General features: G+C 40.0%; 1 protein-coding gene across 2 annotated transcripts; it reads right to left on the bottom strand.

Moving 5' to 3' along the window:
* Positions 1-341: 341 nt before the first annotated feature.
* Positions 342-23,637, bottom strand: LOC100649810 (GDNF-inducible zinc finger protein 1). Of its 2 annotated transcripts, XM_048407395.1 has the most exons (13): positions 23,185-23,637; positions 22,952-23,034; positions 22,797-22,835; positions 22,642-22,680; positions 22,484-22,522; positions 22,330-22,368; positions 22,175-22,213; positions 20,152-20,460; positions 15,267-15,410; positions 14,330-14,490; positions 13,089-13,376; positions 12,171-12,411; positions 342-10,614 (listed from the first exon to the last, which is right to left on the bottom strand). In XM_048407395.1, exons 1-13 carry the CDS (start codon positions 23,381-23,383, stop codon positions 10,369-10,371), a joined length of 1,866 nt encoding a protein of 621 aa, XP_048263352.1. In that variant the 5' UTR covers positions 23,384-23,637; the 3' UTR covers positions 342-10,368. The 2 variants fall into 2 exon arrangements, with proteins under 2 accessions (XP_048263352.1, XP_048263353.1); XM_048407396.1 differs by lacking the exons at positions 22,175-22,213; positions 22,330-22,368; positions 22,484-22,522 and having other exon boundaries at positions 23,185-23,635.
* Between the last annotated feature and the right edge of the window lie 1,769 nt (positions 23,638-25,406).

The raw sequence follows: 25,406 nt of genomic DNA, 5'->3' as shown, positions 1-25,406 counted from the left end.
CATCATTATGCGTTTCAAAAACGACAGATACATCGACAATTTATTTATTGAACTGTAACAGGCTATTGTTAATTTAAATACACATAAACGACCTGATAATAGTATTTAAAACAAGTAACAAGTTACTAAGTAGATAGATGTCATGTTTGAAATCATCAATTTGTCATATGATCTATCGATGGATCAAAATTTCAAGATATACATAACATAAATACGCATCCAACGGAGCGCATTATATTTGCACAGGCTGTGAAAGGAGAATGCAAGGAATCTGTATAAAGCAGTGACGATCGAGACTCACCAGCCATCGGTGACGAAGGAAAGACGAAACACTCAATACGTAAATATTTTAATGAAACCTTTATTAAGACTTTATCGCGCCAAAGCCAAATAGTGACTCCGGCAATACAAACAGGTAAACGTTTTGGCCCGAGAGTTCTCGAATGCGAAGCACCACCGACCGACGTTTTGTCTTTTCCTTCATTTTCGTCTAAAATGAGACGAGTATACAGCGATTTCTCGCGATCCTGCATCATTAAAATTACGAATAGTTCAACGCAAATACGAGTCAATCGGTGAGACTTGTATCGATACCGCACGAGAAGCTTCGTTGTTGAAGATGCGTAACAAATGAAATTTTGTATAGGTCAAAGAGAAAGAAACCATTTGCCCCATTCTGTGATAATGTCTGCACGAATGAAATTTTTGACGATTCTAATAATTTTTAAAAAAGAAACAAAGGTAGATAGAGTCGAATATAGATGTTAACCTTGCTGTAGTCTTTGGATCATTTTCCATTGGATTCAATCGCCTTTTCTACCGAGCAAAGGATTTCTTAAGTCGAAGGAAAATATACAGAAATCGTGCTAAAGCTTCGAATGTTCAAAGCGTTTTCGCTTCTCGAAACGAAACAGAAATTGTGGCATAAAAATTTGAAGATCACGGCAATTTCGATATCGTAAAAAGGACATTTACGTTTTATCGTTTCGATCCATTTCACCAAGTATATAATATTTCTATTTTACTATATTTTAATCGTAAAAACACAGATATATATAAACGTAGGTAAAAATGATTCGACTGCGAAATGAATCATCGATTTCGAGGAAGGTGGACAAACCAACTGTCTCGTGCGAACTTTCTTTTTTTGTTTATCGATATCGCCACAAAGCATCCTGCATGCGACAGAATTTACCAAAGGACAATTACACCGGATGTTGATATCAATTGGCCAATTTATCTTAAATTATCTAAATAGTCATGAACGCCGGTTCGGTGTTGCACGTTGAGCGACCAATCACGGGTCAATTCCTCTACCTTAAATCACAATGGCGACGACAAGTTTATTCGTTTACTTTTCTCGTTAATTGTATCCTTAAGACTGATCGTTACGTACGTCTGGAGGCGCGAGTACGCGAGTAATGCGCGTGCACGGACTTCGAGATCCGTATACGTGACGCGTGCATCGTTCGTCCATCGTGTCTCTCTCATTCACGCCGTTAAGTTATGCGGAAAATGTTCCCTGTGGCGAATATCTTCGTAAACTTAATTATAGAATTATAAAGAAGGCTCTCCCTAAGGAAAGGGTCAACACGATCCTTACGACGTGGCTCGTGTTAATTGTCGTGGAGCGTGAAAGATTGCAAGATTTCTCCAATTAGAAAATGCTTAAGAAACGTACAAAGAAAGATTAGAGCGTAATAATATATTATTAATTTCGTATCTTGAATATCGTTACACGTAATGTCGTTATATATTCTACGGGAAGTTGAAAATCTGTAGATATTTTTCGTATTACCAGAGACTAGAGAAATCTTGACGGAAAAAAAACTAGGAAAAATCGTTCGCTCAGAATCGATCACCGATTTATTACATCGTCGAAGATTTAATTAGACATCGTGACGATAAAACGTGTTTCGCTCAAATTAATTCGCGGCACGGAACACGTTAAGAAATAAGTCTACGAATGCTGTCATAAAATTCCATCGAAATTTTTTAATCTTTCTTGATCTTCCAACAAAGAGCGAATAAATTAAACGCTGATTTTCATGATCGTTCGACCACAAGGAACATCATCGAACCTTCGCACGTACGTCGAGAGGCGTAGCGACGGCCGCATTTCAATTGTATTAATCTAAAGTTACGAACAGTCGACGATCTTTGGGACGGTGTTAAGGATCAGCGTCGCGACGCCTCTCGATCGAACTGCGTGTCGCGTGAAATCGTTCAAGTGTTGGCGATGCACCGAATGGGGTTGTTGCTTCGACAGCTTAGGCGTCTCGTGTTTTCTAGCGTCTTTAGAATTCGTTTCGAAGTCGTTGTGATCGCTCGTTTAAAATACGAATATTTATCTGTACATAAAATTCGCAATTTTTCGTTGTCCATTTATTTAGGCCTACCGTTTTTCACATTTTCCGAATATAGGCCTGCTCGCGTTTCCTCTCTAAAGCAGCATTTTTGTTCACTTTACGCCAGGGAACATTATGGAAGCAACAAAAGATAAAAGGACGAAAGATAAAGTTAACGTATGATACGAACTATTGAAAAACTATGTTATCCGATACGATTGCGGAGATAAAGCTGGTTGATAATTCTTTAGCGGAGAGATATTGGAGGAATTTAGTAGAAGACAGAGAGGATCGTATCGAAATTGCTGGAAAAAAGACTTAGGTAAGAAAAATTAGGTAAATATAGGACTAAGGTAGCTATAGAAAGGCAGAAAGTCGATATATGTAGATAGCATTGAAATTAGCAGCATTCGACTGAAATTAGCAGCATTGCATTGACCAAACGGTAGACTCGAGCCTATAGAGAAGAGAAAAAATTATGGCTCATCTTTGACGATAGGAAATATCCACCGAGTTAGAGATTTTAAACCATAAAGACGTGGACTGAGTTTGTATAAATACCAAGCAAATAACAGTACTTTGGAATTTCAAATTTTGCATTCACGATGATCATAAATATCATCAGACTGTCGTAACGAACGCGGTAATACGATTATGAAACACTGATGCATTTATCAAAGAACCGTATTAACAGCGGAAAAATCCTCAAAAAGAATAACATGTACTTGGAATTATTTAAGAAAAATCTCTATAATAAACAATTTATATATCGCAGAGGTTTTACTACGAAACAGGTGGTACGTCACGGATGATTGAAACGTGGAAATAGGAACCGGATAGAAAGGTTAAATTTCATACGCACGAAGTTAGCAAATGAACAGGGACGTAGCGAGTATACGAGATAAAACCAGATAAGAACTATCGTATCGTCCAGGGGTGCTGACACACAGCGAAAGATGGTGAACTAAAGATATCACTCAAGCGATTTATGGTCTCGACTTTAGTTCGTTTAGCCGTTGTTCACCGAGATTAGTTACCCAGAGAGACGTTTCTCACATCGGAACAGACGATCGTACTTTGTTGTCTATCGACTCGATAATGAGGCGATATTGACACGAAAATGATACGCGTGGACACGCTGATCGAGTATCTGTCGATATAACAGCAAAAACGGCCACGTGTTTATAAACATTCTATTCGAACGAAACATCTGTTTAAACATCAAAGCGTAAAATATCTCTTTTCCCAATAAGTTACTTTTATCTGGTTCTTCGTATCGTCGGAAACATCGACGAATATTCCTTACGTATAATTCGTATACTCTGGAACACGAGATCGCTTACGACCGTCTACACAAGCAGATGCACCGTGCACGCGCGTGGTTACAACGCGACTGCATCTATCAAGAGGAACGATCGATGGGATATATATATATATATTATATATTATAGGTACAACCGGAACACAGAGAGACAATTGTTAAACGCGATTAATCCTCAACTGACGATTTCTAGTTCCTTCGCTTTTTATCCATCTTACTGTTAATCGGTGAAACGTGCGAGCAATTTATTAAAAAATTAATAAATATAAAATTTGCTTAGCACACCACGTTATAATAATAATAATAATAATAATAATAATAATAATAAATGATATTCGTATCGAATAGTCGTACAGAAGAGAAAGATCGTCTAATGTAAAAATCGAGCATTAATTGAAAGAAAACGATAATAGATCGTCAGTTAAGAATCAATCAAACCGGTCCACTCTCTGTTGGTTTCCCGAGAAAGAAAAGAAGAGACGAAAGAACGTTGGCAAGGAAACGCGACAGAGAGTAGAAGGCCAAAGAGAGATGGTAAATACAGAGTGAAATAGATAGATCCGAAGAAAAAATCTTTAGGCACACCCACACACATACACATACATTTATATATAATATATATAATATATATATGCGTAGAGCGCAAGAGTCTTTTTTTTTTTTTTAATTTATATTTCGTGAAGCAAATCGTAAATCCGAACGTTAGATTTGCCGTGTGTACTATCGAACGCAAACGCAGACAAAGGTGACGCGACGATTCTCCTCTTTCTTTCTCGTGCTTCTCGTTTTACTTTACTTCGTTCAGCTTCTTCTTTTCTTATTTCGTTCGTCGTTCTAATTCGATTCGATGTTCGTCGATAATTCGTACGAACAAGCTGTATCTAAAGGACTGTGTATTTTTAAAGGAGCATATTCCTTCGTTCTTTTTCTTTTTTTTCTTTTTAGCTCTTTTCATCGTCGCGTGATCGGTTTCTCTTTGTTTTTTCGTCGTTCATCGATAATCAAAAAATAAGTTATCCGAATACTTTGTACTTGTCCAAGCCGATCGTGATGGTAATAGACGCTGAAGCTCTTGGCACGGTATTCGATTTACGTAAAAAAAGAAATCCGATCTCGTCGATCACCTTGCTGCTGCACACGCCATACAATTCACACGGATAGACGGACTTTCTTAAAATTGCTCGCTTCTGCCGTACGATTCGCGCGTTATCAATAATTAGAATATGTAATAATTACGTCGTAATTCAATATAGCAAATATATTATCACATTTAGATTGTATTAATGTTTAAGACCTTTTTTTTTTTTATCCGGACGTCCTTCGACAAATTTAAACACCTGTCACGTTTTTATTTGCGTTTCGTTTCCACGGAGATCTCCTCCTTCGTTTTATTTACGTTTCGTCTCTGCGTTCCTTCGTGTTTTGCTTTCGTCTTGCTCTCGCTCTTCTCTGCCAAATTTCGAACGTTATATTACACGTATAAATCTTAATGCTTCTCTTTTCCTCGTATATCGCGATTCTACGTCAATGACAAATTTCTCGAATCATAATGACAATATCGTTACGTAGGTGTGAATTCCTCGAAGGTATCCAGAATCGATCGATCCGATGGCTTTACATGGAAAATCGTCGATTCTCACAAGGATTGCACCGCGCTTGGAACCATCGACGACGGAATGTCCAAATTTGAATTGGAACAACGGCAACGCGTGAGCGTTGTATCGTTCGAAAGTTTGTACGATAATCGATTATGCAGACTAATTCGTAAGTTATTGCCTTCTGAGTGCTCGACGACGACGATGATCGACGAAAGCTCGCGGACGATCGTTCGTACGTAAATCTAAGAAACATTAATATAGAATATATTATCGTGTAGTTTATATAAGGTATACGTTAAGACACTTACCATCTACTGCAAAAATTCAACAGTTAAAAGATTGTAACAACTAGTTCGTATAATTCCGTACAAGACGGAGATGCTCGCTCGGTATCCCCGTTCCATTTCCGTTTATAGTTAATTATCCGACTAATTGATTAATCATCGTTCGAATCGGTCGAACGAAGGAACAACTCGAGAAGCGGGATACGCGATCGAGCAGATCCGACTGGTTCGCAGCCTCCGCTCTCTCGATTCTTTCGTATCCTCTTAAAACGCTACATTCTCGTTCCATCGTTCGTTCTCGTCTTTTGGCACGCGCTCCCTTCTCTTCTTCTTTTATCCCTTCGCTATTGGCACGACATTTACGAACAATGAGCTTGCTAGAGTTAATTAATTAGAATAAATCTCGGACGCACCTGAGATCGATCGTTCGGACGATACGATGTATAATAATAAAAAGATCTTTTTGCTATATCGTACGTATTATGCACCGCCGTATACTCAAATACAGAATGCCAATGAATCGCGTTACACGTTCGGCTCGAGGAGGCTCTACGTCCATTTCGCGAAAGGCAATCCGTTCACAAAGCGATAAAGTGACAAAGTTATTTCTCTTTTGTCTTTTCCTCTTTTTTTTTCTTCTTCTTCTTCTTCTTCTTCTTCTTCTTCTTCTCTCGTCGTTTCGAAATGATCTACGTCCGAGACGTTTCACATGGACCATGGGACCAAGTCGTTCTATAACGATGCTTATGCGAATAAAAGGAAAGGATCGTATCGGTTGCTCGTTCCCGCGACGTATCTTAAAAGCTATGAAAATTATTCTAAACGCGGCCTCGTAGAACGATCAACATCTAAAATGGAATAATCAATCGAGCGGTTATCAAAAATAGAATTATCATTATAAATACAATACGCAACGCACCGATATACCAACGATCAACAATCGTCGTTCCGCGATATCCGTTCCGATCGGAAGCTGCTATCGTGGCACGACCGTGTACCAAAAATACTATTATCACGCGTAGGGCAGAGCATCGCATCCGCGTGCATGCACGAAAGTTCGAAAGAAAAAACAAAAGAAACGACGGATCTTCCTCAGCTCTGTCTCTTCGGTTCCCTTTTCTCTTTCTTTCTTTCTTTTTTTTTCATCTTTTTGTCTTTTCTGTTTTTTCTTTTGTTGTCTTTTCGTACGACCAAGGGAGCCACGTTGCACACGTGCGTCATAATTATTACGCGTAAAATCATACTACGCTTTTATAAAAGATATCGCGAGCTCGCCGCGCACGCCGTTGGAATAAACGTCTCACAAATATAAAGTATCGTTTCGAATGTAATATACGTATATCAAAAAGCAAGAAAGTATTGTATACTGTACACGTAACACACGTATCATAGTAGACGGAGAAAATGTGTACAGCTCTAGATGACGTTGATGATTCTTCTTACGATCGATCGAATTCTACGAGTATCGTTTACGCTTTCAAACTTATTCATTGGAACGTGTACGAGAAAATTGGAATTTCAGCTTGCGCGTTAAACTGACCAAAGTATCGCGACTACGCTGTAGAAATTAAAATTATCAATAGGAACGTCGTTTATTGCTCGACGTAAGGATCAACGAATTTAACGAAGTTTCCTTGTATATGAAAATTCCAATTATAATTTCTCATACGTATAAATTATTAAAATATCTTATTACGTTTGGAGAATTGGTTGTAGTAGTTAAAAAACGATCGACGAAACGAGCGAGTGACTCGGTCTTTGATTTGCACGTTCAAGATAATTCCAAACTGCGTAATACGAATTCTTTATTGAGAAATTCAAACAAACGCAGCTAATTATTTTAAAGAAACGCTAAGTGGTTCGATGTTTGAAAAAGTGGTCCGTGCAAATAATTTCCTTCGAGCTTATCAACGACTTCAAATTCCGACAGCGGAAATCATTCGATGCTCGTTGCTTTTATCGATTCGATCGACCGTAATAATTTTTCTCCGCCGTAATTCAGTCGCTTCTTATTCATTCTTTTCTTATTTTGCGAAACGCAAAATATGGCCGTCTCGGACGAGAAAAAATGTAGCGTACTAATCGCAGCCATAACGTTGCGCATCGAGGAGCATAGATCCTCTTCCCGTGCCTTGTTATCTTCCCCCCCGTAAAAACCGTTATCGACTAGAACGTAGTTATGATACATTAAAAATTGACACACATTTATGTTATATGTATATTGGGCTTCGCCTTATCGCCTCCCCCTTTTCTCTGCTTTTTTTTTTCACGCAGAAAATCCACGACAGACAAATCGAATCGTTTCTTTTCGGGGACGGTGTTCGATCCTAAAGAGAGAAAAAATTTGCGATATTTTAATAATAATTTCCATAGGCGTCAAGTGAGGACAGAGTAAAACCGATGTTCTCTCTCGGGAGAACGTCGGTGAATTTGCTTATTACAGACGACAATCGTTTAATAGTTTGCATTTGGAACTACTATAGCTTTCGACTTAAGAGTTATACTTGAGACACATAAGAAGTTTGCTTGCGTATTGTAGTTTCGTTGGAAAGTCCTGCACTCTGTGCTCGATGCACACGCTTGTACGATTCCTTAGCTATTTTTTTTTTTTCTTTTATCTAACACGTGAGAAAAAGTTAAACAACGCTGTTGTCATATTTTTTCTTCGTTTTTTGCTTTTTTCTCTTTTTACCTAAGTTATTTAAAGCGAACGTATATTATATCATCGACCGCCAACAGAAGACTTTCACGTCGCTTATCGTTATCTATATGAAAAATTCGATAAAATTTACCACGGACTGCTCTTTCCTCAATTAACGAACACACCGTATACACGCTATTACATAGTAACATATCGTTGCGATCTCCATTACCCCGTAAGAATAGTACCGCGTTCCTGTTACGCTAAACAGTAATAATAGCATGTGTAATAATACGTAATAATAAGAATAACAATGTATATCATCGTCAATGACACCGTCAACGATCGTAATTAGACGGCTGGACAATTATAATTATAGTCGAAGCTTAAATATGGAAGGACGCGACGCTAAAATTATCCTTGCAAAATAGCACCTTTCCTAGAGACCAGAGATTTCGTATCACGTAAATAAGTGTTATCGATACGTTTAATTAATTAAACAAATTTAATTCGGTGAATTACACCGTCGAGTACGAGGACCATAGGCGAGCAAGACGACGAGTAGCATTTCCTACTCTTTGCAAGAGAACAGTTTTCAAAAGAAGTCGGTTTCCATCCTCTTCAAAATGTTTTTATATCGTAATATTAAAATATCGCTTGTCTCAATATCTTTCGTAAAGCTTCACCGACTTGTTAGTTCATTTTAAAAAACTTACATCTTTGAACCTAACTGGTTGTTTCCATTCTCAGCTATGGCACATTAAAACTCTTCCGTTCAACATAAACACGAAGAATCATAAGCTGACATGAAAATGAAAAAATCATGTCTCTCACCTATGGTCTTCGCATGAAATTCATCTAATTACATCTAAAGTTGCTCTTCGCTAAATTTACGTGTTTCTTTCCTTTTGAACTTTACCGAGGATTATTTAATCGTCGATTAATCGTAAGACGTATCGATCTGTAATATGAGAATCTCTTGGAACTGGTTGTTTCCATTCTCAGCTATGGCACATTAAAACTCTTCCGTTCAACATAAACACGAAGAATCATAAGCTGACATGAAAATGAAAAGATCATGTCTCTCACCTATGGTCTTCGCATGAAATTCATCTAATTACATCTAAAGTTGCTCTTCGCTAAATTTACGTGTTTCTTTCCTTTTGAACTTTACCGAGGATTATTTAATCGTCGACTAATCGTAAGACGTATCGATCTGTAATATGAGAATCTCTTGGCCATCAGGACAGCAGTCTTGATAATCGCCGATTCAAGTACATTTGAATGACGGCGTAAAGGGAAACAAAGGACGAATGTCACACCGTGAAAGCATCTACTTCAGTCTTCCTCTATAATCCAGTCTACGACTCTAGCACCATTGCGCAGCTTTACTTTCGTTCATCAACGTTCTGATCAACGAAGAGACTCTGATAATTAAATCAGCTAATAATAAGATCACGTTAGAATTCAAAGACTAGATTGAATTATCGACGTTCGCATGCAATTCTCTACATAATTCCTACGTACTAAGGGCAAGGTCGATCGTGATTAGCCAGAAGTTGCACGCACTCTCCTCAGTTCATTCTTTTTATTATTATTCGTATACTTCGTATCGTAGTCTATCGTCAGGATCGTAGGCGTATAATTCGTATAATCGAGCTAAGAACCGAGTTGCAATCCTTTCGGAACTACTGTCGCAACTTCTGACTATTTTCACCGTCGCTACTCTCGCTTGAAAACCATAATCTCGCGTTGCAAATATTACCGGCAATTTAAAGCTCCTGGTACGCGTAATTTCCTCTATCGTTCACTTTCACCTAAATTTAACTAAATTTCAAAAATAAATCTAAATTAATTCCACGCTCTGCCGATCATCGAATTTCGTTAAATTATACATTCCAGGACTATCATCTATTCTCCTTTTATATACTTTTAAGATAGTATCGATCCTAATAATTGTACAACATCTTCAAAACGATCAAACATGTCGATTTTCCAAGCAGCTGGTACAGCGATGACACGATCTTCGTTGCCAATGTAAAATCTCCTCCGCGATTCTAAAATCTATAAGTCGCAGTATTGACAAAGTTAGGACGTGTAAAACAACGACGAACCGCTCGATCCCCGGCCACAACTTCCACGTTCCTCTTCAAGCTTCCTGTCGCCTGTTGCTTCGCTAGTTCGTGGATTCCGAGTTGGACGACGGCGAGGACTCCGGGCTCTGCACCAGAGGACTGTCCCTTCCGATGACGGTGGGTGTCAACAGCATACCGCGTGGACTGAACGTGTCGCAATACAAATTCTCCTTCTTGTGCACTCGTCTAACGTGGCTACGCAGATTGTCACGGCGTGCACTTCGGTACGCACAGTGTGGACAAAGGTGTGGCTTCTCACCCGTGTGCATTCGTCGGTGTTGGATGAGCTGATCAAAGATAAAAGTTACAAGTTAGAGAATAGACGAGATAAACGAAGCCGAGTAGGCGTACGAATGATTATAAGAACAAGCAACAAGAGGGAGGGCAAATTAAGATCATACGGTGTATTTACGATAGAAAGTATTTGCATATATGTAGTATCTGAATGGGTCTTAGAGGAAAGGACGAGTAATGTTTTGATTTAATAAGTAGTATTCGAAGCAACGAAATGATTACAATGCCGTCGTACGTCTTATTCTCATAGGAGGCTTTCGACTTCCCGATTCACACTCTCGGGCTTCTACGCTCGCTCGCTCTCGCTTCTCAACTCACTCTCTGCGCACCTTTTGCATCCGTCCTCTCCGGCTTCTCAACTAACTCCTCCTTTAGCGTCTCTTTGCCATTTTTCCGTCCTTCGGACCACGTGTCCCGAAACACCCGTGGCCAGGGTCACGCAGGTCTTTTCCACGAAACTACCCATTTAAAAAGACCCAACGACACATCGATGTACCCGATGATGCAGCGGCTCTTGCAACTTTGGCCGATACCTTAGGCCTTTTGGCCCCGATACTACGTATATCCTTATTTTTCAACGAAGTGTTTTTTTTTTCAATCAGACTTTAAATTTCATTTTCATGCTACATATTTCGTAATACGTTCTGTTAATGAATCGATATGCGTACATTTAAGAAAATTTCTCGTTTAATTAATTAATATGCAAATGCTAGTAATTTTTGTAGTCGGTGTATATGTTAATATCTTTATGAAATAACGAATAATTCGAAGTATATATACGAAATATATGGTATAAAATTCTAAAACTGATCCATGTCAATCGATAATGATCGCGCTTCATCTTCTCATAAATGACTTATACATATTAATAAAAGTATAATGCGCTCTAATTTACGAACAAATAATTAATATAATAGAGCGATCCTCTTTGAAACTTTATACGAATATGTAAATCATGTCGACGTATGATAAACAACTTTATACGCGAAATTATAACGAGCTACGATTAATACAGTACATTTTTCTCGATATTAATATGTATCGAATATTACGTGTAAAAGCACGCTGCAGCCGAGAATTACGATTCTATTATGTAACGCGATCTCATCGGCTACATTTTGCATCGCCACGGCAATAATAGATCGACGTCTTGAATTCGACGTCAATGTGTCTCATTCATCGAAGCTTTTCGTTACTATAATGTAACTGTATATGTACGTTGGTCTTAAATATATTCACGGATGAGGGAAAAGTCGCTGGAAAAACTCGTACGTAGATTCGTACGATATACGCATTTACATAGAACGAAACTGTTGATTTACAGGTGAAAGTAGAGCGTATCCCGAGCGTTCTACGAAATTCAAAAGACCAGCACGCGTATCGTAGAATTTACGGTCGTCCAGGGATTATACGAGCTTTTCACTCAACCAGAATTCCAAACAATCCAAGTTCATCGATTACGCTCGTCGTTGTGTCGTCGCTTTAGAATTCTATACGCGTCGACGTTCCCAATAACGAAGTTTCCTTTTGTGCCGAGGGAAAATATTACCTTTTTTAACTGTACCGTGCGAAAGATGCAAATGTCGCAGCAAAAGTATCGGTCGTCGCGATGCCTTCTCATGTGTCTGCTCAGATCTACTTCCGACGATCTGTCCGCGCCGCACACAGCGCAGCTCACCCTCGTTTCCGGCGCCGTGCCTTTCGCGTGTGCCCTCAAATGCCTCTGGAACGCTTTCTCGATGGTGCACGCGTACGAGCATAACGAGCACCGATACTCCTCCCTTTCATATCTGCGCATTCAAAGGTACAATAAGTCGGAACTACTTAGCTCGTCCGAAAGATAAGTTAAACGCAAACAAATTACACGGTGTCTTTTCGATAAATTTCATTTCAATTCTATACTCCACCTTTTCATATATACGTGTACATACGCGAACAGCTTCGACCTTATTTTTCACGCGAACTGAATTTTTCTAAATATTAAAAATGAAGTAGCGTAGTTCGCCTTAACGATGGCGAAGCTAGACTCACGATACGGAGGAAACGATATTATACGAAATTATTTATAATCTGTTGTCGAATAGACATCAACCGGTTCTATGAAACCTTCGTATTTAATTAGACGTAGTACTTCTGTCGTATAATTATACTCGTAATAGTTACGTAATGTAATAAATATTTTGCTCGCAGAAATTGAGATGTATCGGGCATGAATTAAAAATGCCACAGAGTTACACACGATATGTTGTTTTCGTTACGATAGAGTGGATTGTCCGAAATAATTAGAGAATCTCTCATTTCTGAAATACGTAGCGTCGACCCGTAATATCGTATTTAAACGTTCAACGTCACCAATAATATCGTCCTTCTTTATAACACGCTGCAGATCCTACGATTTTCCAATTACTTCGAACAATACGAAGAAAGACGAGATATAAGTACAGTGATCGAAGCAAGCGCTAAGTACCTATACCTGACGCGTTGCAAAGCCAGAGTACGCTTCTTCCCCGTGGGCGTCATACCCTGTGCCACGTGTGCAGCCACATGAGTCTCCATCTCACATCTGCTGTTCGTGGTGAAGTCACAGCCCGAGGACGGACAACTTTTCGTTTCTCCGGTTTCCGCGCTGGGTACCGGTGGATGACAATCGACGATATGCTTTCGCAGAGCTGGCCTCGTTGGAGCAACCACGTCGCAGGAACCACAGGAATAACCGCGATGCGCGTTGCTCACGTTCGGACTGCTACCTCGAGATCTGAAAGCCCATCGTGAATTTCAATTCCTTTGAATAATAGGCCGAGTGTGAAATAATAAGCGAATAACAAGGTAACGGAAAAGTAGACTCAATATATAATTAGGAGACTGTGGATTTTTAAAATATATAAAATATCCAAAGTAAAATTTCTTTCGTTATATTCGTTATGATTTGAATTCGCAGAAAATATTCGCGGTGCAAAGGTACGCTGAGACAGAAACGGTACAGGATAAAGCATTCGGAGATGAAATTGATAAAGTTGGCGTCGAAAGGAAATTCAAAGAAATTATTAATTTGTTCCTAAGACTCCATAGAATTTCTAACGATCGGTACAACTTTCTTTTTAAACTTCCACGTGAAATTCCTCGATCAAGTTTGCCGTTTCAACGAGAGAAAGCAAAGAAAGGAATAAATCACGGTACGGGAAACTGGTGAAAAAAACAAGGCCGCTCCAGCCGAGGAGCACTACGGAATTAAAAAGATTCTTTCTTTTTTTCTCTCTCTCTTTCTTTTTATTTTTTAAATTTCGTAATCGTTGTTCACGGATCGGTCGTAACTCAACGCTGGTCAATATCCTTCAAAGCTGTTGATTTACGACGCCATTTATCTTTGAATTTTTGAAATATCAGAAACGCGCTCGCATTGTTGAGCAGGGAGGAAGATTCGCCCTCCGACTGGACAGATTCATTGGTCTCGTTTTATCGATTCCATGGCGTGTTAAATAAAAACCTTGCGCTCAAACATCTCTTTGCCTCGATGCGCATACATACATATATATATATATATATAATTTCCTTTCCCGGTCTCTCTTCCATCGTCTTATCCGACCTGAACCGTAGAAGAATTGAAATGCTCGACTCGCATCAGGCAAGACGAGTTAAGCACGTTACGGTGTAAAGCGTAGGACGAGCTGGAGTTTGGCAAAAGTGGCTGATAACCAAAAGAACGCATACTTCTCGGTGTAAGACGAATGCTCGCTCTCGGAGTCGCTGTCAGACGGAATGTTCGGGATTTCTGTAGCTTCGAGAGCCGCGGTCGCTGCTGAAAGTCTTCCGAGCATGGCGGTATAAGCGCCGAGGACCCAGCCATTAAGAACCGGTGTAACCGTTCCATCCTGTTACGAAAGCAAATCTCTCCTTTACTTTTGTTCAGTCACGTAACCACTCGCTAAATCTATGTAATAACGTTGTAACTTAATAATGTAATTGCTAATAGGAGAAGAGTGGTTGTAGAAAACGCTGCGAGCGCCGAAATCGAGAAACTCTGATCTTCTCGTTGGCAAATTCGTTTTACGCGTCAACGAGGATGCTGTAGTAAAATAGCGATAGTGAAAAACTAAATAATTTATCGATAATCCTGGAAGACGGTGTCGCAGCACCGCTTCCATAGAGAGAAATACAAGTATCGATAGACGTTGATTAATTATTTCTTTGTTTTTGAGCAAACGTTGAGTGTCCTCTACGACTACGAGCTGGCACATGCAGGTTTTTCCACGGACACGCTCTTCTTTTTCGTACATTTCGACTGTATTAACGCGTAAGGTATTAATCGGGTACCAACACCGAATCGGCGGCACTGGATCATAGACAATCTACGAGAATTTCATTTACTCCGTTCTGAAATACTTTAATTCGTATTTTGTATTTTACGCGTCCAACGTCATCGACGATATCGATGCTACAAAATAAAATATCAGAGACTATGTCTGATGTAAAATATATGTGTAAAACATAGAATATATGATACACGAAATACGTAGGTATATAGAAACGAAAATTCGATATCGTAAATGTAAGTAACTCGACTGAGATTCAATTCGGATTTGGGTAAATTAAAAGAGGGTAGCTTGTACGTGATATTTCTCAGATACGTATTCTTAATTGGACAAACCTTGTCGAAAGTCAGATAGGACATGGGATCGAGCAGCTTCGTGGATAAATTATTGTTGGCCGAACGATGCGAGCTGTTCGTACTTCCGGTGTCGCTTTCGTCTCCAGCGTCTTCGTTGTCGTCATTTTCCTTCGGTACGGTAGTCTGCAGGATCAAACAGAATCTTTATGTATGTAGTATCTAAATGGGTCTTAGAGAAAAGGACGAGTAACGATGTTTTGATTTAATAAATGATATTCGAAGCAACGAAATGATTACAATGCCGTCGTACGTCTTATTCTCATAGACGGCTTCCCGATTCACACTCTCCGGCTTCTACGCTCGCTCGCTCTCGCTTCTCAATTCACACTCTGCATACCTTTTGCATCCGTCCTCTCCGGCTTCTCAACTGACTCTGCCTTTAGCGTTTCTTTGCCTTTTCCCGTCCTTCGGAACACGTGTCCCGAAACGCCCGTGGCCAGGGTCACGCAGGCCCTTTCCACGAAAACTGTCCACTTAAAAAGACTCAACGACACATCGATGTACCGACGATGCCGCGGCTCTCGCCACCTTTTATCCACGATGCTACATGTATTTGGCGTTATTTAGAAAGGAAACAACAGCCGCGTGTTTCTAGCGCAAACTTTGCCTGTACCTTTGCAAAGTTTTCTGATTTTATGCTAACGACCCAAGTAGCTTAATCAACAGCTACCGAGTAACGGAAAGTCTTAGCGTTCGGAATAACAGAATACCGAGAAGTCTCAGCGCTGCTGATAACGGTAATTGCAATGTTCGCGAAAATTGGAACGTGTTTCGAAGGAAAATGAAATTACACGAGAGGATGCTTAGCGAAAATACACAACGAGGGGACGAGATTTCATTTCTCAAAGGAAAAACATAGATTGTCCGAAGAGAAATTGGAATCTTTTGTTCGCCGTGTATTTCAAGCATCTGAACCACTAATAGGTCCTCTCTGCAAATTTAATGGCCCGACATCGAATCTAATTTGAAGCTTTGGAACAGAATAGAGTGCAGAATTAGATTATATTGCTCTTTCCTTTGCTTACCTAATAATATTCCTAATTCTAAAACATTACGAATCGTTCACCCGAAATATGTCTTAAGGTATTGTACAAAACTCACGATACGTGGAAAGGTAGAAAAATTCCATCGGATATTATATCCATACGTAGAAATATTTTTCCAATTTTCCCCGAACCTCCGCTATTTACCTGTCTATGATATTCGCAATTATATCCAACTATGGTTCTCAACCGCGCGGACGTCATACGCTGTATCCAAATTTCAAAGAAGTATAAATAAATCTTCGCAATTTACCTACCTATCTGATAACGCAAATCTTTCCTATCTGCTTACGATATTGCAAATTCTGTCTATTTGTGGCGGCACTCGACCACGGAACTTTCCAACGGCTTCGCGACACAATGCGCTATACCTTCGAGGCCTAGTGTACCTCGATATCCCTGCGGTTCTTTCGCCGAATATTCGGAAGAATGCGGCAACTGTCGCGGACGTCCAATAAACGCGTGCGTAGTGGGGATATCGAGGATATTCAACAAAGAAAAGAATCCGTTTGGTTTCGAGCAAAAGATTTATTCTGCCTCGAAGGTTTAGCGTCATAACGAAGCAAACACAATTCGAGATACGTTGATTGTTAATCGTTGATCGTCAATTGCTGATCGTAAATTGTTGACTGTCGATCGTTAATGGTTTAAGAAGCCTTTTTTCTTGAACATCAAGAGTATTTCTTATGGGCAGCTTGACCAACCACCTCGTGTTATTCCAAACGTTACTTGAAACTTCAAAGCCCTACACGCGTCATATCTACCGTACAACAAATTTCAACAAAATATAATCCACATATTATCGATAAACAATTACAGCTATGGTATAAGATGCAACTATGGAATAAAAGTGAAACAATAAAATAGAAACTTCGCCGTCGCCTGTACCAATACCTGTTTATAGTATCGCAGTATCGTGGACGAGGAGCCTGGGCAAGTGTCGGGCGAATTATAAACAAGGGGCTGCGGAACATGTGCGTGGTGAGGCTAAGACAAAGGACACGAGACTAAGACAAAAGACAAGGGGTTGCTAAGGGACGAAAACGAATCAACAGTCAGTGTGAGTTGAGAAGCCAGAGAGTGTGAACTGCGTTGTCGAGAGAATATCGTTAATGTCACACGCTCGAGAAGCAGTAATTAGGATAGGCTAAACATCCTGCATGCCACAGCCATCGAAACAATGACCAAATAGTAACGGATTAGGCGCCTCCGATATACACCTGTAACATCAACCACATCTCAATCCGCATCGGAGACCAGGCCGCACACCTGGGGCAAGATGACAACCAGATGTCTACATATCCTTGCTGCGTACCCTCGATATTCCTAAGGACCCGCCATAAATCTTGGCATTTTCATTGTCAAGATCCTTCAGACCAAAAACAAACGTCTTTTATTTCCAATGATGTTCTTTACATATTTGTCTACTACGGGAAGATACGGGGAAGTTAGTTCTCTCACGTTCGGTATCTTCCGCTAGCAACTTTCTCTCAAGGGCAGTTAGCACCTAGAAACCCTAGAAAATCAGCCAATTGACAGCGAAGTCTATTTCCCTCACTCTCCTAATGAAAACTTGTGCTTAACAAATCAGCTCTTTTCGCGTCCTCAGACCCATCCATCGCTAGCCGCAACATCGTCATTAAACTTTACTGATTTTCCATCTTTCGGACAGTTAACGTCTCTTTACCGGGTTTCTACCCTTAGATCAGTCGCCTACCTAATTTATGTAAAGTTGTTGGAGTAAAGCGTAATTTATACGCGTCAATTCAGTGTATACTCAATTGTGACTATTAAGTGTATAATAAAGCGTAATAAAAAGAAAGTTAATAGTTGCGTTTCGGCTCGACCTTCTTGCTTTTTTATAGTCTGAGTTGCGACTCGTGATTTTACGTGACACGCCAGACGACAACCCCTCAGAGGGACTAAAACCTCAGTATAAAACCCTCCAAAATAAGCGCTCGCCCCAGTCTCTTGTAACACTTGGAACCGTCACTCTGTTGGATTTGCATAATAAATTCTATCGTCATATACAAGGATCAATTTCTTCACCTTATTCGCGAAACGTTCGAACTACGACCCGAGGAGATCACCGGCGGTTGGTTTCTTGATTTCTTCTGTCTCCTACTACACTAGCGTTATCGAGAGAGCCTCGGATCCGAGAATTGCAAATTAACTATCTAGTTGTCTTAATTATAATACGTTATTGTCATTAGTTCGCGTTAAACAACCATCGTTTCCTGTTTAATTCATTTATTGTAAATAAACTAATTGTAGGATAAGATCCTACAGTATTACAACTTACGTCCATCGTTTCGAATCTCCCACGACACGACACCTACCGCTTTCGAAGGAATATAAATGTTAAATTATAATCCCACTCTAAGATCCTCAATAGATGCACCTTGGTATGCTACCAACGAAACAATACATCGCGACCTTAAGATACCCACAGTTAGAGAAGAAATATCCAAATTCAGTAACAGATATAACATGAATTAACAACTACCAAAATCCATTAGTTACCCAGTTACTTGACACGACGGATCAGGTCCGCAGACTAAAGAGACATTAGCCTTTAGATTGAAGCATTAGATTCAACTAGAATCAAACATACCATAAACTCTTATAATCCAAGTTACAGTACCACGCCAAAATAATTTACTTATAATTCTTGTTGAAGTGGTCACCACTTCCGAGAAAACTCTACGTCTGGTCTTTTTACTTTTCTCAAGCACTCAAGCCATCGACAGCGTATAGACAATAGACTGGGACGAAGGCAGACCATAGACAGTAGACAGGCGACGATGGCGTGACACCAATCACATCGCAACCTACATCGTCGATAAGACACCGACCCCTGAGCTTCGGACTCCTTTGGACACATCACTACCTTATCACGATAGCCTACGCAGAAGCTATGACACACCTTAGTCTACGTCATGGATGAGACATTGACCCCCGACCTTCGTACACTTTTCCACATTATAACCTACACCGAGCCCCTCAACATCACCACATTAAAACATATAGAACTCGAGACTTCAGCCAGCCCTAGTTCAGTCTGCATTTTACAATTGAGTTGTAATATTATCGTGTTAATAAAGCATACCAATTGGGCTATTGCTCATTCGCCTTTTTTTTTATAACACTTCGCCATTTATTACGTGACAATGGCTTCGGGGTTTTCAATTATAAGCTAACACTGCTAGCGTGCGGATCGGGACCAACTCCAATTATATTCCTACTTGTACTTACGCTTCTGTATTAAAATATAACGTTCAATTCTCGGATAATTCAGGGGTCGATTCTTAAGTCTGAAAATCGAGTTTATTGCAACAATACTTAAATAAAATACAGACGTAAACGACAATTAATGATAATTAATAAGAATAAATAATAATAAATAACAAAGCTTTGTACCTAACAAAGGTCTACCTGACAATCGAGAATCGATTTTCCACGTCCTAAACTACCACTCTTCCTCTGTCAATCTTTAATACTCTAAATAATAATTTCTTTCTTATGATCGTGTCTATTTCTAACGCTCGAAATCCTTCTTCTTCTCTAACCGTCTGTGAAATGACTGTTTGGCAAATCGGTTGTCCGTAAAATAAAGTCACATTGTCCGTTAAAAAGAGAACTTTTACTCTTAGGGAGTAAACTTATTAATTAATAGGGAGTAACTTATTTTCTATTTTATAATTTATCCACGCGTTTCTCTGTTAGTACGTCCAATAACCTCAACGATTCTCAATGAGAATCGATGATAAAAAGTCTAGGAAATAAAAGAAGAACAGAAAAATTATAATCCCAAATCGTACCTGGTTATCGTTTTCGTCGGCTCGATCGATGTTCCCTTCGTCGTCGTCCTGTTTCTCTTCCTTCTCCTCGTTCTCCTCCGCAACTCGATCACCGTCCCTTTTCGTCACCAATTCCATAGGTCCGTACGGCGGGCCGGCGGAGGTCAACGGTAACGGCACCATGTCCGGTCGGTGGAGTCCGCTCAGGGCGAACGCGGCCCTCGGCAGCAACTGTGTCGCGCTTGATGGTAGAATCGGGTGCCTTCGGGCGAGACGCGGGTCACCCCAAAGTTCACCCGCGGCGTGAAAACTCCAGATCCCATATTCCATCTGCAAGCACCGATTATTAACGCGTTAACCGGTGCGACCGATTTCTCCAGGATCTTGATATTTATCGCCACGAGACAAATAGATCCTGTGATCCTCGACCGTTGTATTCGACGTTACGCGGCAACCGCGTGGCGAAGGAACAGCGGACTCGCGCAAGCATTCGAACACTCGTCACGGAAATCTGTTTACCGAGGTATGGTACGCGCGTTATACGAATATTTTCGTTGGTTCACGACCTTGGTTCACGAAGATCGCGACTGTGATAATAAAATATCGAAAGAAATGGGGGAACATAGGTAGAGGTTGCAAGACGATTGTACACTTGTAGTACACTTGTCGAAGACGTAGCACATAAACAGTGGTCTTAATTAAACGCTAAAGATAGACTGACCAAATAACGTGGCTTATCGATATGGCGAACAGTGCACTAAACTCTAGCATCGTGGTATTTGTACTATTCTTGCGAAGCGCGTATTTCCAATAAATATCTTTCTACAGTGTGTTTTTATAAATATCTCTTCTGTGTACGTTTCTAAATTTCTATCAAATTCGATTTATCGAAACGTAATCCCAATCGCCGCGTCTCGTTACGCAGCTAACGAGATTCCACGATCTTTTACACGCGTAAGAAGCTTGTAAAAGTATTGCGATACTTTTGCGAGCCGCTTTGTACGCGCCGTACCGCAGCGTACTTGTTAACCAGATCAACGAACACTTGGCCACGGTATCCTACTTTTGCCCCGCAACCTCTTCGGTATCGCGATACCAAATCGAGATACAAAAGATTTTAAATAACACCGCGAATCGGTTGATTCGATCACGATGGATAGACTATTTTGAAACTTCCGCCGATAGTTGATTAAGGGGAGCTTGAAATAGACGCGGATAATGGAAAAGACGATATTCGTTTTTGTTTGCTTCCCGCTACCTACGCTCCTGTCTATGCAACGTTCTCGCTAGTCGAAATCAGAGCCGGCTGAACGATAGATGACATTACCCGAAATAGAACGCTCTTTTAATGAAATATAAAGTCTCGCGATGGCACGATCGTTTGGGCATCGTTTGAGAGACTACGAGAAGCTTTTAAAGAGCAGAGAACAGAGAAATATCCCAAGGACGAAATTTATTTGAACTCGTCGGAACAATCGACCCTATAACTAAATCTCGATTTATAGATCGTGGTGATTAGAAATGGAAAAGCGGAGGAAAGCGATGCCACTGGAAAGGCCATTTTTGAAATTCGTCTCGAAATTTCCTACCGTTTGTACGTCATTCTTCTTGTAACGCAGGAACTCACGGACGTAAGTAATTTGTCTTCTGAGAATCGAATATTAATGACGCGCTTACGCAGGTGAGTGATTGAGATAAAGGATGCAGTTGATCGATTTAACTTGCGAGAGGCTCGCGTACTAATAGGAATTTACAGTGAAAGTACTCGAACATTTTTCATGTACGCGTTCTACGTATCGCGTGAAACCTTTTGAAATTTCATTTTTTCTCTAACGGGACACGACTGTCGAGATCGCGTCTATGGCCCTCGAAACAAATCCGGAAATCTTTACGGAAGATATTCGTTGCGAACGTATATTTAATAAACAAAACGAAGTGTATGGTATGCATTGTGAACGCCACCTTAAGGATATGTAATAAACGTGAAAGATAGTGGAGACTTATTAACGCAATGGATGGAATGGATGGATTAATTGAAACGTACCAGATATCCTACAGCTGCTAGGTAAAATTTTAGATTCGTCTGAAACAAAGTGTATGGTATGCATTTGTGAACGTCACCTTAAGGATATGTAATAAATGTGAAATATAGTGGAGACTTATTAGCGCAATGGATGGAATCGATTAATTGAAACGTACCAAATATCCTGCAGCTGCTAGGTAAAATTTTAGATTCGTCTGAAACAAAGTGTATGGTATGCATTGTGAATGCCACCTTAAGGATATGTAATAAATGTGAAAGATAGTGAAGACTTATTAACGCAATGGATAGAATCGATTAATTGAAACGTACCAAATATCCTGCAGCTGCTAGGTAAAATTTTAGATTCGTCTGAAACAAAGTGTATGGTATGCATTGTGAACGCCACCTTAAGGATATGTAATAAACGTGAAAGATAGTGGAGACTTATTAACGCAATGGATGGAATGGATGGATTAATTGAAACGTACCAAATATCCTACAGCTGCTAGGTAAAATTTTAGATTCGTCTGAAACAAAGTGTATGGTATGCATTTGTGAACGCCACCTTAAGGATATGTAATAAACGTGAAAGATAATGGAGACTTATTAACGCAATGGATGGAATCGATTAATTGAAACGTACCAAATATCCTACAGCTGCTAGGTAAAATTTTAGATTCGTCTGAAACAAAGTGTATGGTATGCATTTGTGAACGTCACCTTAAGGATATGTAATAAACGTGAAAGATAATGGAGACTTATTAACGCAATGGATGGAATCGATTAATTGAAACGTACCAAATATCCTACAGCTGCTAGGTAAAATTTTAGATTCGTCTGAAACGTAATCGCGCGAGACGCAGCAAACTCGTAAAAGATTTCTGGAAACGGGTTACTCGAATAATTTCGCCGGCTGACGTAAACGTTTGATCGATCCGATGTATTGCGTTGGCAGCTAAGCGATTGCGGATTTTGTCATTAGATGGTATTGACAAAATCCGCGATCACTTAGTTGCCAACCGAACATCTACCAGAGGACAGTATAATCGGAATACCCTTGCAGCGTAATTCTAACGTAAGAAATTCGCGAAAGACAAGTAGAAGAGAACCGTGGGACGGAGAAGAAGGAAGGCCAACGGGGAGAGAGATAGAGATAACAGAGGAAGATATTGATAGTCGATGGGAGCAACTCGAAGCTACGCACAATGGTATCGTAATTATCGCGCGCATATTAATACGTTTGCTTTCGCGTGTCGTGCCTCCGACGTGATACTTAATAAATTAACGAAGATAATATTCATCCATGGAGGGAACGAGCTTTTGAACGAATCGGGACAAAGTGGGGTGTGGGAATTACGATAGATTTTCGTAATGAGATACGCGGAAACGCTTGCAATTTCAGAATTCGCTTGTGAAACGGGACAAGGATCAAAGTTAAAGATGAAATTGCGTTCGCCGCGCGCAGCGTGGAAATTCTGCTGAAAAAAATATGAAAAATTACCAAACGAGAACGGAAGATCCTACCGGTTTCAAATCGTTGCTATGTATCGCTTTGATTTCGTTTACGATTAATCGTCAAACGGAATTGTTTATCGCGCGATGTTTAACTTGCTATTTATCCGCGTAGCCCGTCTTTAATTTTTATCTGAAAATGTTTGAAAAAAAAAAGAAAAGAAAAGAAAGAAAGAAAGAACGACGGAGGAAAAGAGAAGAAAAAGTAAACGGAACGAACTCGAGCATAGGAGTTTCAATGGGGTAGCCTGAAGCGCGCCACTTAATTGCAGCGCATTTTGTAATGTTTAATAAATAGATCCGGCGATGGACGAGTTCAAAACTCATTATTTGCGAAAGTTGGTGCACGCGTTCGTCGCTACGCGGAAACCGTGCAGGGGAAACAGTAATCATTTTAATGACCGTTCCGGTTTAAAAATTTCCAAAACAACCGGCCGACTTCTGATTACGTGGGTCCTTCGTCTATCGCCTCTCGTCGTTCGTCCATCGAGCGAATTCGCGTAAAAATAACGCGACAAATATCTCCGTTAATAAGTCGATCGATCGGCTCCTCTCTCGCACTCGGATATGCCAGCAAGACAATTTTATACGTTCGAATTAATAATTGCTCGCTGACATCGAACATAATGAAACATGGAACGTGCAACGGGAGAGGGGGGTGAATGGTATTTTGAAAATACGAGAAGGAAGGCAGAATTAAAGAAATAACGTGAAAATATCCTTTGGAGATGGGATTATTTGTTAAACAATTTATCGATTCGCCGTGCTCACGTCAGACTGGTTCGACGAACGTAACGAACGTAGCGAAACGAGGAAATATATTATTTGTCGTCGTCATTTGCGGTATTCTGCGCATTATCTCATAAATCAAGTAGTAATAATGCAAACAAATATTTTATTCAGCCAACGTCTATTGAATTTCCGCTTCTTTTCACGGATAATGTTTCCAGAATAATTTTCCAACCGGAATCGCGTCATACGACTGACATAAATACGAATTTCCCGACAAAAGAGGAGAATTAAAAAGTTGTATTGTTATTCGAAACGATCGTACGCGAGATTCTTGAATAGTTAACGCGATAGTATTGTAGGCTTTCCCGACGTAATTTGCTGGAACGAGCGCGTTAGTTTGCAGCGTAAAATGACGGCACCATGATGGTCCACGTGAAATTGGTCGGATTTAAAAGCAAAGAAAATCTCGACGAATAAACTGGGAAACGTGGCAAGGAATAATATTAATAATAATAATTTCGGTTAACAGATCTTTGCCGCGGAGAGTATTTAACGAAGACGCCAGACGAATTAAGCAAATAAATTCGAGTCGAAAGCTGTCTGATCGGAAATATTCAAGGAATTTGCGGAAAAATATTTGGCTGGGCGAAGGAAAGCCAATGTAAAGTGCAATACCGCGATCTTGAGTATCGCGACGTTAAGTCGTGGAAATCGGTGTAACTTCTCTGAACGGTAGATCTACACTGCGCGTACCGACCGACTGAAATTGTGTTTCACTTAGAAAAAGAAGTCTCTTACGATCAGCTTCCCTGATCTACGCTACCCATTTACATGGCGGAAAAACAAAAAGAGAAGCCCCTTAAATCTCTGTTAAATAGCAACTAAACTGGAACGAAATCCTAGCGAGAAACATCGAGACATCGGGGCGCTAAGTAAAAATCGTTAATACCAAAAATCAAAAACATCGCCATCGTTTCTAACGTTAATGTCAATTGCTAATATCGATCGT

This window comes from Bombus terrestris, chromosome 7 (genome assembly GCF_910591885.1).
Source record: "Bombus terrestris chromosome 7, iyBomTerr1.2, whole genome shotgun sequence".
NCBI lineage: Eukaryota > Metazoa > Arthropoda > Insecta > Hymenoptera > Apidae > Bombus > Bombus terrestris.
The sequence above is the reverse complement of the archived record's forward strand: the minus strand, read 5'-3'. Positions and strand labels throughout refer to the sequence as shown.

Excerpts from the sequence above, each read along its gene's own strand:
- LOC100649810 (XM_048407395.1), bottom strand. The coding sequence starts at position 23,383 with ATGCGCGCGATAATTACGATACCATTGTGCGTAGCTTCGAGTTGCTCC. Across the intron at positions 22,214-22,329 it reads TAGCAGCTGCAGGATATTTG|ACGAATCTAAAATTTTACCT; the intron begins GTACGTTTCAAT and ends ACTTTGTTTCAG. Across the intron at positions 15,411-20,151 it reads CCGACGAAAACGATAACCAG|ACTACCGTACCGAAGGAAAA; the intron begins GTACGATTTGGG and ends TTGATCCTGCAG.